General features: G+C 45.9%; 1 protein-coding gene across 2 annotated transcripts in view; it reads left to right on the top strand.

The window, feature by feature from the left end:
- Window positions 1–15,433, top strand: part of SLC36A4 (solute carrier family 36 member 4) — a 174,735-nt gene that overhangs the window by 56,749 nt on the left and 102,553 nt on the right. For both annotated transcript variants that reach the window (XM_083170136.1, XM_083170134.1), the window contains exons 9-10: window positions 8,915–9,084; window positions 15,146–15,315. In XM_083170136.1, coding sequence (XP_083026262.1) covers window positions 8,915–9,084; window positions 15,146–15,315 — 340 coding nt within the window. The remainder of the gene's footprint in view (window positions 1–8,914; window positions 9,085–15,145; window positions 15,316–15,433) is intronic.

Raw genomic sequence — 15,433 nt, forward strand, 5'->3', positions numbered from 1 at the left:
CGGAACGGTTTCACCTCCAAATAGAACTGGCGGAACGCAGTTCCGCCCCGTTCTGGCCCACTTTAACCCTTGAATATAGGCCTTTGGGCTATCCACTACTAGCTCCTGTATCCAGTATTCTCTTCACCCAGTGGGGCCGATCCTAGGTCACCCGCATTGATCCGAATTCTGTCCCTGCCCCGACGGTCGGGGTTTGCGCATGCGTCCCCATTAAAACTCTAGGCGTTTCCAAGGGTACGCGGGTGGGACGATATCTGCCAGGGCGGGAGGCTGACGTCACAGGACACCAGCTATCCACACCGTCTTTGGCCAGTTTTACTGACTTCTATTTGCGATGGCAGGAGAAATATTTAGACGATTGGCAACCATTTAATGATTTCTCCTGCATCGGAGACATGTGAGGGGATGTGTTTTCGTTACACACCCCCTTGCATATTACCAAGGGAATTGGTGGGGGCAGGCGTTTGGATGGGTGACGGGCGGCATCCTAAGTGCTCGGTAAACTGCGATGTTTGAATTGTAGAATTTGTCTAAGATAATCCGCCGCAGTTGTTTTTCTGTGCGGTTGTTTAAGATTTGTTATCGATGCAAACTTTTAACAGTATAGTACAATGTCTAGAGATTTGTCCATTCAGGGAGTTACCGCTGGGACTGCGTATTTCTGGAAGGGAGGAGTTTTGAGGACAGTTTTATATTTTTTAGTGACCATTAGGAGTAAACACTATTTATATATGTTTTTGCAATCTACACACACTGCATATGGCACCGAGGTAGTGATTAATATTTAGCCTCTGGCAGTTACAGCCGATTCATTTATTATACATATAAAACATAAAGACTTGTAATTTGATTTCAGCATTGTGACCAAATATGAGTTACAGCTTAAGGTATGTATGAATTACAAAGAAAATTGTCCTTAAAATAATATAATTGAGAGTATCTGCCTCTCCCCTTCCTTCTACACACTCCCCCCATCTTAGAAGACCTTCTACCATCAAGAGTTTTGCAACCAGCAATGGTCTTTGTTGATGACAAGTGTTTTTTTTTTTTTTACATCAGTGTTGGATCACCGATGCCATCCCAAATGGTGGAGGCTGCCTGATGTTTAAAAATGTTGACGGCGGGGAGATGATGTTGTTTTGCTCATGCTCAACTATTAACAAAACCCCCCTCCTGTAGGCTGAATATGCAAGTCCATTTTGGCTATATTGCCAACGACCCACTTTTCATTTTTCATTTAAATTTCATCTTGTGTGATTTCTGCATAGCATGCCCAATAGTAGGGGTTCATAGGAAATCCTTTCTGGGTTGAAAATAAATCTACAGCTCACAAATAAGCCAAACCATAAAGGTCTGCAGGAAGGTCCTTGTTAACATGGGTAGATGATGTCCTGGAAGATCCATCAGTGAGAGCAGACCTTGTCGGATGCAGTTTCTCAATCACACACACCTGGAGAATGGACATTGGGGATACAGCACACCTGGATTATGGGCTTTGGAGTTACATCACATGTAAAGAATGGGCTTTGGAGGTACACCCCACCTGGAGAATGAGCTTTGGTGGTACGTCACACCTGGAGAATGAGCTTTGGAGATACGTTACACCTGGAGAATGAGCTTTGGAGGTACACCACACCTGGAGAATAGGCTTTGGAGGTACGCCACACCTGGAGAATGGGCTTTGGAGGTACACCCCACCTGGAGAATGGGCTTTGGAGATACGTCACACCTGGAGAATGAGCTTTGGAGGTACGTCACACCTGGAGAATGGGCTTTGGAGGTGAGCTTTGGAGGTACACCACACCTGGAGAATGGCCTTTGGAGGTAAGTCACACCTGGAGAATGAGCTTTGGTGGTACGTCACACCTGGAGAATGGGCTTTGGAGATACGTCACACCTGGAGAATGGGCTTTGGAGGTACGCCACACCTGGAGAATAGGCTTTGGAGGTACGACACACCTGGAGAATGGCCTTTGGAGGTACGCCACACCTGGAGAATGAGCTTTGGTGGTACGTCACACCAGGAGAATGGGTTGGGAGGTACGTCACACCTGGAGAATGAGCTTTGGAGGTCCGCCACACCTGGAGAATGAGCTTTGGAGGTCCGCCACACCTGGAGAATGAGCTTTGGAGGTACGTCACATCTGGAGAATGGGCTTTGGAGACACGTCCCATCTGGAGAAGGGGCTTTGAAGAAACACAATTTGCGCAAAGACTTTTTAAATTGTAGAACATTGTACAGTATTAACATAAGTGGAAAGGATGCAAACACATCCAGGCAATCTAATGTGGCAGCCGATTGTTGTTATCCACTTACCTGGAAATATATGTCTTACTTGTGGTTATCATTGGATGCATTTTATTCAAACATACTTACTCTAATGTGGCTGTTTTTACATGACCCTCTGCTGTTCCTCTTACACCACCCTTGCAAGCATAACATACATGGGTTAGAACGTGTTATCACTTTGGTGTACCTGCTATCTTGAAAGTTTTTTTTAACTCTATGGCTGCTGTGTTTGTTCAATCATAAACCCTCCTCACCAGTTTTCAGGAATATCCCTTATTGAGCCAAGGAATCATTTTATTCTATAGCAGTTTCTTTTGTCTTACACTAAATCAGCATTGTGTGTACTTGCTTTCCATTTATCATTTTGAAAATGGTCCAGTTCCTACGTACTTGCAGCACGTGTGTGTCCCAATGGCATTGTACTGCTTCAGTTATGTTCCTGCACTGTGTGTGACTTGATAGATCACTAAGTCATTTAACCCCAGGATATAGTACACATTTTTCTGCTCGGCCGGATACAGTGGAAAGAGACGGAACAACTGATGTATTAGGTGAGCGATTTTGCTGGAGCTAAATGACACCGGAGGCCTTTGATAATGTTGGCGTCTCATTGAATCCAAGGAGCACCCAGTCTATTCCCTCTAAGTTTTTTTCCTTTATTTTAAATGTGCATTTTTTAATTTACAGAAATGTATGTGGGCAGGAATACAGAAAGACAGGGATACAATTGGTAGCACTGCCCGTAGTTATACAATCTTTTAAGAGTTTGATGGTATGTGCGGCTGTGACAGATTTGAAATCTTCCATGCTGAATCTCCCAATTTGAATCTCTGACACAAATCTCTCTGTATGTGGCTCATTGTCTGAAATGAGCCACAAGAGTGAAATCTCTTGTGCTGAATCTCCCGTTATGTATCTCTGGCACACATCTCTGCATATGTAGGGCCCTTTAGACAATGAAGTAGTAACAAGGAATATGACACCAACCAACCAACATTACATAGAGTAGATTTGGTCAGCATCCCAGAATTCAGTATACCAATGCCGGTGCTACAATACAGACAGCGGCATCCCAATCAATATGTATGTTTGGAGCGGTAGCGGCTAGCTGGGGAAGGGGGGGATAGGTTTGGGCAGGGGCGTAACTAGAACTCTATGGGCCCCATTGCAAAATCTTGATTGGGGCCCCCCATGCAGTTGTCCTTATAATGCACATTAGGGGACAGGAGAGTGAGAGACAAACAGGGTGTTGGGGAGAGGAAAGAGAGGGGGTCAGGAATAGAGAGGGTTTCCTGGAAAAAGTGGGAATGAGAAAGAGAGAGACATGTGACATAGAGAAAAGGGTGAGAAAGGGGAGAGCTCCGTCAGAATGGGGCGCATGAGCGTCAGGCAGAGGCTGATTATTTTATCGCCAGCCCCTGACTGAACAATGGGGGCTCCATCTGTAAATGCAGGTCAGAGAGGGAGGGCAGGCACATGCAGGTCAGAGAGGGGGGGGGGGGGAAGGCAGGTAAGTGCAGGTCAGAGAGGAGGGCTGGCACTTGCAGGTCAGAGAGGGGTCCACTCCAGGCTGTCACCTATGGGGGTGGGTCGGCAGGCATGTGCCAGTGACAGAGAGGGGGGGCAGGCTGTCAATTGCAGACATGGGGGTTGGCAGGCACATGTTGGCTGTGAGGGAAAAACATGTACTTTACAAGATTTGGTGGGGCAGGAGTAAAAGTAACACCTCTATAACCAGGGTAACTCCCCCATGTACAATATTACCCCCCCCCCTCCCTACCCAATTACCTGCGCCTAGCTGAGGGTACACTACACATCCTGTGTGCACGGCTCTGCTGCGCTGCCTCATCAGGTAGGAGCTCTGTTGGAGGGAGGATCCAACGTCCCTGCGCAGCATATGGAACTGCAGTGCCGCGCACCGCGCTTCCTCCTCCTAGCCGCGCTGTGACTGCTCTCCTTGTTGCTCCATATAACAGCCAGCTGGCCCGGAGCATGGACCCTGCTTCCCTCAGCAGCTACAGCGCCCTCTAGTCAGGCGCATCACGTAGCCACACTACCCATGTCCCGGCATCCATTCCCTCCAGCAATTTGAAGCGGCAGACCCTTCACTGTCAGCGCATCACCGCTGACAGTGATGTAACTATATAGGGTGCAGGGGATACCCTGTTGGGTCCTCGGGCCCCCCAAGCGGCCGGGCCCCATAGCAGTTGCATCCCCTGCACCCTCTATAGTTACGCCACTGGGTTTGGGCACTACTGGGGGGGGGGGCTTAGGGATAGGCTGTGGGTCGAATTGAGTCCTTTAAGAAAATTGTGACATTTGGGCAATAAAGCTGAGCTAAGAGTAAGTCAAAAAAACTCTGTACACCCTAGACCAGTGGTTCCCAAACTGTGTGCCTAGGCACTGGAGTGCCTCGGGTTGGGGTTGCAAAACCAAAACAAATTATTTATGCTGAAAGAAATAGGCACAACCAGCACCAGGTGGCTGACAATCATAAAAGGTTTAGACAATTGACCAAGGGTGCCTTGAATTAATGGTGATATTCTAGGTCAAGAAAGTTTTGGGAACCACTGCCCTAGACCGAGGGTGGCCCGAGATCTACCGACGGTGTATGTTTCCCAGATCATCTGTGGATCTGTACAATGTGTCGGTTAGGAATGAATGCAGCATGTTTGAAACTGACAGTTAGTAATGACCACATATATGCACCAACTGGGTGTTCTGGAAAACGTGACCTGTTGGTAGATCTTGAGGAACGATTTAGCCATTTATTGTTACCTATTTAAGATCAATGTAATAAACCCAAGTAAATATACACAATATAAAAGAATCAATATAAAAAGCAAGTGGCCACCAGCAAAGGATATTTTATAAGCAATAAGAAATGTCCATTAAAAATAGTGTTTATATTTCACCAATCAAGGTTATTGGTATCACAACCATCTCTTATATATTTGGCTACATCTGTCACTCAAAGTGTGTCTGGAGCTGTAACGCTGGGTTGTGGACTGCCATCTTAATTTATGATTGTCATCACCTGTTTTAAACAGGGTAATAGATAAGAAAGGTGTTTAAGCACAGGTGATGGTAATCCATAAATTAAGAAGAAAGTCCAGAAACAGAGCAATGTGTCCCTCCTGGAGAGGGTCATGTTGGGAGGTATGCACCTCCCTCCCTCGCCCCCCCCCCCATTCACGGCATCCCCACGATTAAATGGCACATGCAAAACACTGACATGGCTATGGTCGACAATGAAAAAGGTTGACAAGATTTATTTTTCACTTTTTGAATGTTTTCATATTCATTCTCATGTGTCGACATGGACACCAATAAAGTGCCACACTTATGTCAACATTTACATGTGTTGATTTTTTCTTGTGGCGATTCGCGGGACCCCCCGCGACCCCCCTCCCGCAATTTGCAGCACACCCCCCGCAATTCGCGGCACCCCCGGTGACTCCCGCGATTCGCGACCCCACCCCGTGACACCCCCCCTCCTGCGATTCGCGGCACCCCGCGACCCCCCCTCCCACGATTCGCGCCAACCCCCGGGCCCCCCCTCCCACGATTCACGGTGCCCCCCACGACCCCCCCTACCGCGATTCCCAACCCCTGACCCCCCCTCCTGTCATTGCGGCAACCCCCCGCCCCCGCGACCCACCCTCCCGCGATTCACTGCAACCCCCGCCCCCCTACCTCCCACAATTCGCAGCACCCCCACCCCACCCCCCCGCGACCCCCCCCTCCCGCAATTCACGGCATCCACCCACGACCCCTCCTCCCGTGATTCGCGGACACCCCTCACCTCCTCCCTCCCCCCCCACCCCGTGCGCGATTCACGGCAACCCCAGGATTAAATGGCACATGCAAAACACTGGCACGGCTATGGTCGACAATGAAAAAGGTTGACATGAGTTTTTGAAGATTTATTTTTCTTTTTTGGAATGTTTTCATATTCATTCTCATGTGTCGACATGGACACCGATGAAGTGCCACACTTATGTCAACATTTACATGTTTTGAACTTTCTGTGTTGATTTTTTCGTGTAGCAATTTTTTTCCAGTGACAACTATGAACTATGTGCACGTCAACCTACACATCATCAACCAATTCTTTGTATAATATATAACACCTGTTCTGTTTTACTGTAGGTGTTTTAAGTCAGACCTTTTACTGCTACTATTACTGTTTATGTAAATGCATTCTGAATGACAGCAACATCCTACCATCCTTCTACAAGAATATATAACCAACTAGGTGATTCATCGCGCCCCGTGCCCCCCCTCCCGCAATTCACGGACCCCCCGCGCACCCCCCTCCCGCGATTCGCAACCCCCCCTCGCGCAATTCACGCCCCCTCCCACGCTTTGCGGACCCCCACCCTCTCCCGCGATTCGCCGACACCTGCGCCCCCTCCCTCCCTTGATTCACGGCACCCCCCGCGCCCCTCCCGCAATTCACAGCACCCCTAAGCCCCTCTTTAGTCCCCCGTATACTCACACACCCCTATCACTACCCAGCTTCCTGCTTTCCTGAACCGTAACTTCCACCACTGGGGAGTCGCTGACGCTGTTTTGCCCACATGCCCCTATCATGCCTCATAGCCCAGCCTCCTGCTCTCATGTACCCTAACTCCCACCCAGTAGGAGGAGACACTGACTCAGGGCCACCATCCTGTACTGCCACGATGGACCCTCACCCACTGGCAGAAGCAGCACAGTGTCCCCCACCCTCCTCTTTACTACCCAGCCTCCTGTTTTCCTGTGTCGTGACCTCCGCCAGTGGGGAGCCGCTGACTCAGAAACACCCTTCTATACTATTGCACACCCACATAAACAACATGCACACACAGCCCCCCCCCCACACCCACAAATGTCACTGTACTATCCACACTATCAATGTACATCTTACTCTGTAACCGCTTTTTAATTAAACAAAACAATACACACCCCCTTCCAAATCATATGCTCTCTATTTAACACATTTCACCTATAACTCAAGTTGCAATACAGGCATCTTACATACAATTCTAACCATATTTCTCATATACAAATGTTCACAAATTAAGGGGGCGCAGCCCCTTACGACGGTGTGAAGAGCGCCCGTAGGGCGCGATGAATCACCTAGTATATATATAAGATGTCTTTTGAACTATACCTTTGGTGATCAAAATTATTTGAAAAAGATGGAGAGGGAGTGCTGGCAGCGAATGCTCCAGCGTTCCGGATCCCGGCGAATGTGCAGCGAATCCTAAACAAAAAAAATCATTGAATACTGGCCTCTGAGTGCCATCGTTGCTGAGAGATCCTCAAACTATCCGCCAAAAATGCCAGCGTCGCCCACAGCGACTGTTCTTTTAGTATAAATAAATACAAATACTTGGCTGTCAATCAATTGAAGTTTAGTCAAATATTAAAAAAGAACAGTCGCTGTGAGCGACGCTGGCGTTTTTGGCGGATAGTTTGAGGATCTCCCACAGCAAGGTTGGCCCGAAAGGGTTAAATAGCAACAATAAATGAAAACGTTGCACTGTGAATAGATTGTGTGGTACATTTTATTTAGCCATGTCGCATGTACGTTTCAATAAAGAAGCGCAGCGCCTCATTCAGAAACTTGTTTAGTTCCCTGAGAGTCAGCTGATTGGGGTGACTTTTTTTGGTGTGAGTGTACAGACACAGCGGAGGATAGTAGAGATTTATTTTTACCAACTCTTGCGACAGACCCCCCCAACCTTGTTTTCCAACGCGGCAAGATTGGTCAGTCGGCTGTACACACTGTGTTCTAGATCGTTCATGCGTACACACTATGTGATGTGTCATCTGTCAGTCCGATGCCGGATCGGACAACATATGGTATAACCTAGTGTGTGCTCAGCTGAAGTGTCATTTAGTGTAAGGAAGGGAGAGAAGAAGGCTAGACCGGGTGATTACCCCATAGGCGCCGAAACTGTGGGTGCTTCGGGGTCTGAGCACCCATGGAAAGTGAGGAGCACCCATGGGCCACGGCCGGAGCTCACCCGCTGCTCGCCGTCAGGGATCCTGGCAGGGCCGCAGCGGGGTCCCAGCAGCGGAAATGCCGTCAGCAGCGGGGGTCCCTGTGGCGGATGGAAACTAGTAGTTCCCATCTTCGGCAGGGACCCCCGCTGCTGATGGCATATGCGCTGCTGGGACCCCGCTGCGGCCCTGCCAGGATCCCCGCCTACCTCCATCCAGGACTGGGGGGTGGAGGGGGTCTGTGGGAGCCCATTGCAGTGCCACACCCCTTGAGCACGCCCCCTTGAGCACCCACCGGCAAAAACGTAAGTCGGCGCCCCTGTTACCCATTATATGACAGTTGGAACACAACAAACATTTCTTCATCACCAAGATTCTTTCTGACCTCTCATGTTCCTATAACTGATACAGGAGAGAAAATGGGAACACAAAGCTAGAGTTGTGGGATATGTATGTAATGGAGAAACACCTCTGAAAATGCACAGAGTTTAAATGTTCATTTTGTATTTTTATGAGCAGACCACAGCATCTGATATATGGCATTGCTTTGTCCGGCACAATGAACACGCGTAAGGCAATGCCCGGTTCTGCAGCATGATCAGTCATGTGTCTCGGTGCATTCCGTTACAGGTTCTCCCATTAGAAAACCGAATGAGAGAAAAGAGAGAATTCACCAAAGCTTTGAACATCGGCATGGCAACGGTGACCGTGTTGTACATCTCTCTGGCCACAGTGGGGTATCTGAGCTTCGGAGATGAAATCAAAGGCAGCATAACTCTAAACTTTCCCCAGGATTCCTGGTGAGTTCCTTCTTATGTCTCTTATCTTTGATAAATCCTGCGCTGACTTTCCCAGTGCAGAGCGTTCTGTAGAAGCGCCGCTCGTCCTTTTAGCTCCTCAGATAAAGTGCAAGTCTCTGGGCTTTGTATGTTTTACACAGACCAGGGTTCTTATTAAACAGATGCAAAGTGGAAATGCTAATAGAACGGAAGGGGGGTTTATGAATCCGATTCCAGCAGCCTTTGGTTTCCTTTTAATCTTCATTCACCCATAGTTTGCACTGCTTTATTTTGTGGGATCGCAGTCAGCCTTAAAGTACTTTACAGACATCCTCATATATGTCACAGGACGTCAGCGCCAGCCCCCCGAATACGGAGGACAGTGGGCGTTAGAAAAGTCAGTCCAGGCTGACTTTTTCTTAGTATATGGAGTGTGCATCTGCACCACATGTTTTTCTCTGCAGAACTACAAGTCCCAGCATGATAGCACCTCATGTAAATCGGGTGTGCCTTCTAAGATCCCCCCCCCCATAAGCTAACATTGTGTACACCTGAAGGTTGGGACTCCTTCAAGTAGCACCCCACCCACCTGATTTGAACATTAGTTCACCAGTTTGGTCCCTGGTAGCCACAGACTGCAAACTGAGGGCACAATGAAGGTAAGACCTAAAAATTTACACTAATTGCTAGTGTTGGAGATGGATTTGGGGCGCGGCTCCCCTTGGGTTGGTGTAACCGAGTTGCTTTCAGGGTGGCACACCCTAACATTTATTTAGCACTATTTATTTTCACTAATATTATACTTCCTAGCACTACACTTTTTAACCTCTAGCTCCTGCTTCTTTCTTATTAACACACATTTATAGCTTAGTTTTTCACTTGTGTGCTGCCCTGGGGTGACTGGCTTATGCCGGCCTTTTTGGGGTTCCGCGCCGCAGATTCAAACTTAGTATTAGGGACCCACCAGAAATTAGGTCACCGTGAAGCTGGTTGGTGGGCAAATATTTCTTGGCCAATGAATATACCAAGAACCTCTATTATTGATTGATTTTGATTAATAATATGGAGTGTGCATCTGCGCCACGTGTTTTTCTTTGCAGAACTACAAGTCCCAGCATGATAGCACCTCATGTAAATCGGGTGTGCATTATAAGATCATGTGCAGAGAGAGTTAGATTTGGGTGAGTTATTTTGTTTCTGTGCAGGGTAAATACTGACTGCTTTATTCTTACACTGCAATATAGATATCACTTTGAAGGAAACCCCACCCAAATCTAACTCTCTCTGCACATGTTACATCAGCCCCGACTGCAGTGCAGCATGGATTTGTCCATTAGAGAGTGATTTTGCCTTTGCGAGTGAACCAGAATATACCCCTTAGTGTACACATCCCCTCGCATGTTAGAGAGGGGATTTACATGGCGGGGGTCCATGGCGGGCGATTTTTACCTGTGTGCTAGGCTGGGAACATACAGATCTGAATCGGGCACAAAGTACGTTCCTCATGGCAGGTTTGTGCGTCGCAGTTTCCGGAGTACTGTAGCGATACACACGAAGGAATACACGCTGGATTTTAATACGTGTAATTACAGCATCCGTACTTCTTTAATGCAGCAAGGATGATAATGTCACTTTGTATAGTGGACAAACCGTTATCAGTACACCTTGGTACTTGTTTATTTTCACGGCGGCCGATATATCGGATGCAATACGATGCAATTTTTTACCTGTTCATAACCTCGCTATCCACTACGTATGGAGTCGACTTTATATAGTGTGGCGAGCGCAGCGAGCCACCGAGCCCGAAGGGTGGCGAGCATACGCGGATTACTGCGCTCGCCACACTATATATAAATCAACCCCATGCGTAGTGGTTAGTGGGGTTATGAACCGGTAAAAAATCGCATCGGATCCGTCGATATATCGACCGATATCACATCCGATATATCGGCCGCCGTCAAACTAAATAAGTACCCACCTTTTGTATAGTTGTGGCAGTGTGACATTTCACTTGCACAGTTATAAACACATTATAAATGTTATAGGTGACATTATCATTATGGACCAGATGAACTAAGCTTTACTAAGTGATAAAGTAGCAGCCAACCAGCTTTTATCTGTCATTTTTTAGTTACATCCTGTAACATGGTAGTAAGGAGCTGATTGGCTGGTTACATCTCGCCCTCTATGTGTAACTGTACTGTAAACGTCTATGTTGAGTATGTCTTGGGCTAGTGTCACAAAGGCATTTAGTGCCTGTGCGTATAATCGCTTTAAGGCCCTCATACACTATGCGACTTCGCCAGGTGGAGAAGTCCCATCGGACGCTATTTGAACCGCCCAGGAGCTTCCCGGGCTGCAGGATCACATACGATACATCGAATGCGGTCTTTTCGCCGGTAGGCTGTCCGAATTGGAGGTCGGACGTGCAGCAGATCCGATCGCCGACTCTGATCCAATGGGTTTAGGATTCGCATCGGATCAGATGTCAAAACCACACTAGTGTATGGCCAGCTTAAGGAACTTTGCTTCCTATATAGATTTATTTATATACTGTCTAAGAAATAGACTTTCAAAGATTAGACAACTTGGGATGACAGAAATGTTGTCTGGCGCAATGCTGCCCTTTTGTGCCCACTCACGTAAGTGTCACCCACACTTAAAATACCGTACAAACAAAGAAAATTGTGAAATAGGTATACAATAAGGCGCAAATACAATACTTAGAGGTACAACAAGGTGTGATCTTCTTTTTGCTGTGCGTAATCTTTGTCAATGGATTTTTTAGGGTCCGAACCGTTTTTTCATTTGCCGGTGTTGTTCCCAAAAAATAAAAATAAAGATTATATTTAAACCACGTGTATAAGTATCAATTTTAAGGTGTTTCTTTTTAGAGGATAGGTAGTGTGTGCGTACCAAACTCACGTTTGTGTACGTTGGTGTGAAGCCTATCAAGGTATCTTTCTTGGTGATGATCAGAAGACCAGAAGTTACTTTGCTTGAAGCAAACAGTGATGTTTCCAGGGTGTGCTCAAGATGAAAAAAATAAGACAATACAAATGCCAAGTGTAAGTCTATTGATAAATCCAAAAAATGTGTCCAAATATATGTGAGGAGCTGGGTTGGCGTACCTCACTCACCAATAAGTGGTGTACAAAACATATGTAAAGGTTTCTTTAGTGGCAAAATGGGCGTACCCCAACTCACGGTGTTCAGGATGTTATCCAAACGTGTATGGGTATCTTTATGTTTTCTCAAGTTTTGTGCAGGAAACCGGAGTTTATTTTGTTTGAAGAGAGAGGTGACTCTGGCGAGTAGTGCTCGAAAGGAAGAAGAAAGTACAATGTGTAGATCCACAATGCTTTACCGTAGAGTGTAAAAACATATATGTGAGGGGCTCAAAGATGGCGTACCTCACTCACCAATATGTGACACAGAAAACATCTATAGTGATTTCTTTATAGAAGAAATGGGCGTACCCCCACTCACGGTAGTGATGATTCTTTCAAACATATATGGGTATCTTTTTCCTCAGGACGTAGTGCGGCATTCATTCGATAAATCTCGGAAAGAAGTTTTGATATACCAGGGATCAGGATTTATCACAACTATATAATCTTAATTTATCAAGCTGAGAAACGTTTATATAGGGCGGGCGTACCAAACTCACACTTTGTGTGCTGGGTTGTCCGCTTATAAAGGTTTCTTTGTATTTTTTTCAAGGTGAAGAAGCCGATAGGTCTTGTCACAGTGTGTTATCCAGGGACCATATAAAGAGAAAATATATATCCCCAATGTAGAGATGGCCACAATACACAAAATTTCTAAAGTAATATCAGGGGTACGTGACGTACCTAACTCACCACTTTGTGTGGCAGCTATAAGCCTGTAGCGGTTTCTTTAGAGTTTTTCAGCCCCACAGATATCAAAATAGGCGAGGGTGTTTTTTATAAAAATACAAAAAGGCTTTAATCCAGAAAATCCATATAAGGTAGAACAAGGCCCACCAAGGGCTCGGCAAGAGTTAAAATCAATCCAATGTAAACACCACACTGGTGTAAAAAACAAGTTAAAAAGCAATTAAAAAAACAAACACAGAACAAAGTCTGATACATACATCCGGGGGAGGTTGGTAGGCTGTTCACTCCTCTCCAATATCATCAACGCGTTTCGGTCAAGGACCTTTCTCAAGATGTCTTGAGAAAGGTCCTTGACCGAAACGCGTTGATGATATTGGAGAGGAGTGAACAGCCTACCAACCTCCCCCGGATGTATGTATCAGACTTTGTTCTGTGTTTGTTTTTTTAATTGCTTTTTAACTTGTTTTTTACACCAGTGTGGTGTTTACATTGGATTGATTTTAACTCTTGCCGAGCCCTTGGTGGGCCTTGTTCTACCTTATATGGATTTTCTGGATTAAAGCCTTTTTGTATTTTTATAAAAAACACCCTCGCCTATTTTGATATCTGTGGGGCTGAAAAACTCTAAAGAAACCGCTACAGGCTTATAGCTGCCACACAAAGTGGTGAGTTAGGTACGTCACGTACCCCTGATATTACTTTAGAAATTTTGTGTATTGTGGCCATCTCTACATTGGGGATATATATTTTCTCTTTATATGGTCCCTGGATAACACACTGTGACAAGACCTATCGGCTTCTTCACCTTGAAAAAAATACAAAGAAACCTTTATAAGCGGACAACCCAGCACACAAAGTGTGAGTTTGGTACGCCCGCCCTATATAAACGTTTCTCAGCTTGATAAATTAAGATTATATAGTTGTGATAAATCCTGATCCCTGGTATATCAAAACTTCTTTCCGAGATTTATCGAATGAATGCCGCACTACGTCCTGAGGAAAAAGATACCCATATATGTTTGAAAGAATCATCACTACCGTGAGTGGGGGTACGCCCATTTCTTCTATAAAGAAATCACTATAGATGTTTTCTGTGTCACATATTGGTGAGTGAGGTACGCCATCTTTGAGCCCCTCACATATATGTTTTTACACTCTACGGTAAAGCATTGTGGATCTACACATTGTACTTTCTTCTTCCTTTCGAGCACTACTCGCCAGAGTCACCTCTCTCTTCAAACAAAATAAACTCCGGTTTCCTGCACAAAACTTGAGAAAACATAAAGATACCCATACACGTTTGGATAACATCCTGAACACCGTGAGTTGGGGTACGCCCATTTTGCCACTAAAGAAACCTTTACATATGTTTTGTACACCACTTATTGGTGAGTGAGGTACGCCAACCCAGCTCCTCACATATATTTGGACACATTTTTTGGATTTATCAATAGACTTACACTTGGCATTTGTATTGTCTTATTTTTTTCATCTTGAGCACACCCTGGAAACATCACTGTTTGCTTCAAGCAAAGTAACTTCTGGTCTTCTGATCATCACCAAGAAAGATACCTTGATAGGCTTCACACCAACGTACACAAACGTGAGTTTGGTACGCACACACTACCTATCCTCTAAAAAGAAACACCTTAAAATTGATACTTATACACGTGGTTTAAATATAATCTTTATTTTTATTTTTTGGGAACAACACCGGCAAATGAAAAAACGGTTCGGACCCTAAAAAATCCATTGACAAAGATTACGCACAGCAAAAAGAAGATCACACCTTGTTGTACCTCTAAGTATTGTATTTGCGCCTTATTGTATACCTATTTCACAATTTTCTTTGTTTAGACTTTCAAAGATGTTCAGTAAAGTAAGGAATAAAACTAAGAACCGTTTCTGTACAGGTCTCACTTCTGAGTTCCACTTGTGACATCATACAGTATCTAGCGTAGAGGAATCCGAAGAGACGGGTCAGACCCTAGAAAGATGAGGCTAGCAGGAGATGCAGGGTGGCATGGGTATTGCATAAAATCATCTAAGGGGGGGGGGGGGGGGGGCGGGGGGGGGGAGAAACACATTTATTTATTTACAGTTTCTTATAGCGCAGCATATTCCGTTGCGCTTTACAATTGGACATTAACACATGGGGTATGCCCCAGCATGTACTGTGTATATCCGTTCCCCTATCACTGTAATATTCTGTATTCTTACAGGTTATATCAGCTGGTAAAGGTTCTCTACTCCTTTGGGATTTTCGTGACCTACGCCATACAGTACTATGTCCCTGCTGAAATCATCATGCCGCTGGTTACAGCCAAAGTGTCCAAAAAATGGAAGCTGCCGTGTGAGCTGGCCATGAGGTCGCTACTAGTCTGCGTCACCTGTGAGTAAATCCCCCAGCTGTCTGCATTATAGCATTGTGCTACAGCGGCACTGTACGGTATAACTGCTGCTTAGGAGTCTTTGGGTTGTTTGCCTTCTGAGCTGTCTGTGTGCCACAG

The sequence above is a fragment of the Crinia signifera genome, chromosome 2 (genome assembly GCF_055691185.1).
Source record: "Crinia signifera chromosome 2, ASM5569118v1, whole genome shotgun sequence".
Classification (NCBI taxonomy): domain Eukaryota; kingdom Metazoa; phylum Chordata; class Amphibia; order Anura; family Myobatrachidae; genus Crinia; species Crinia signifera.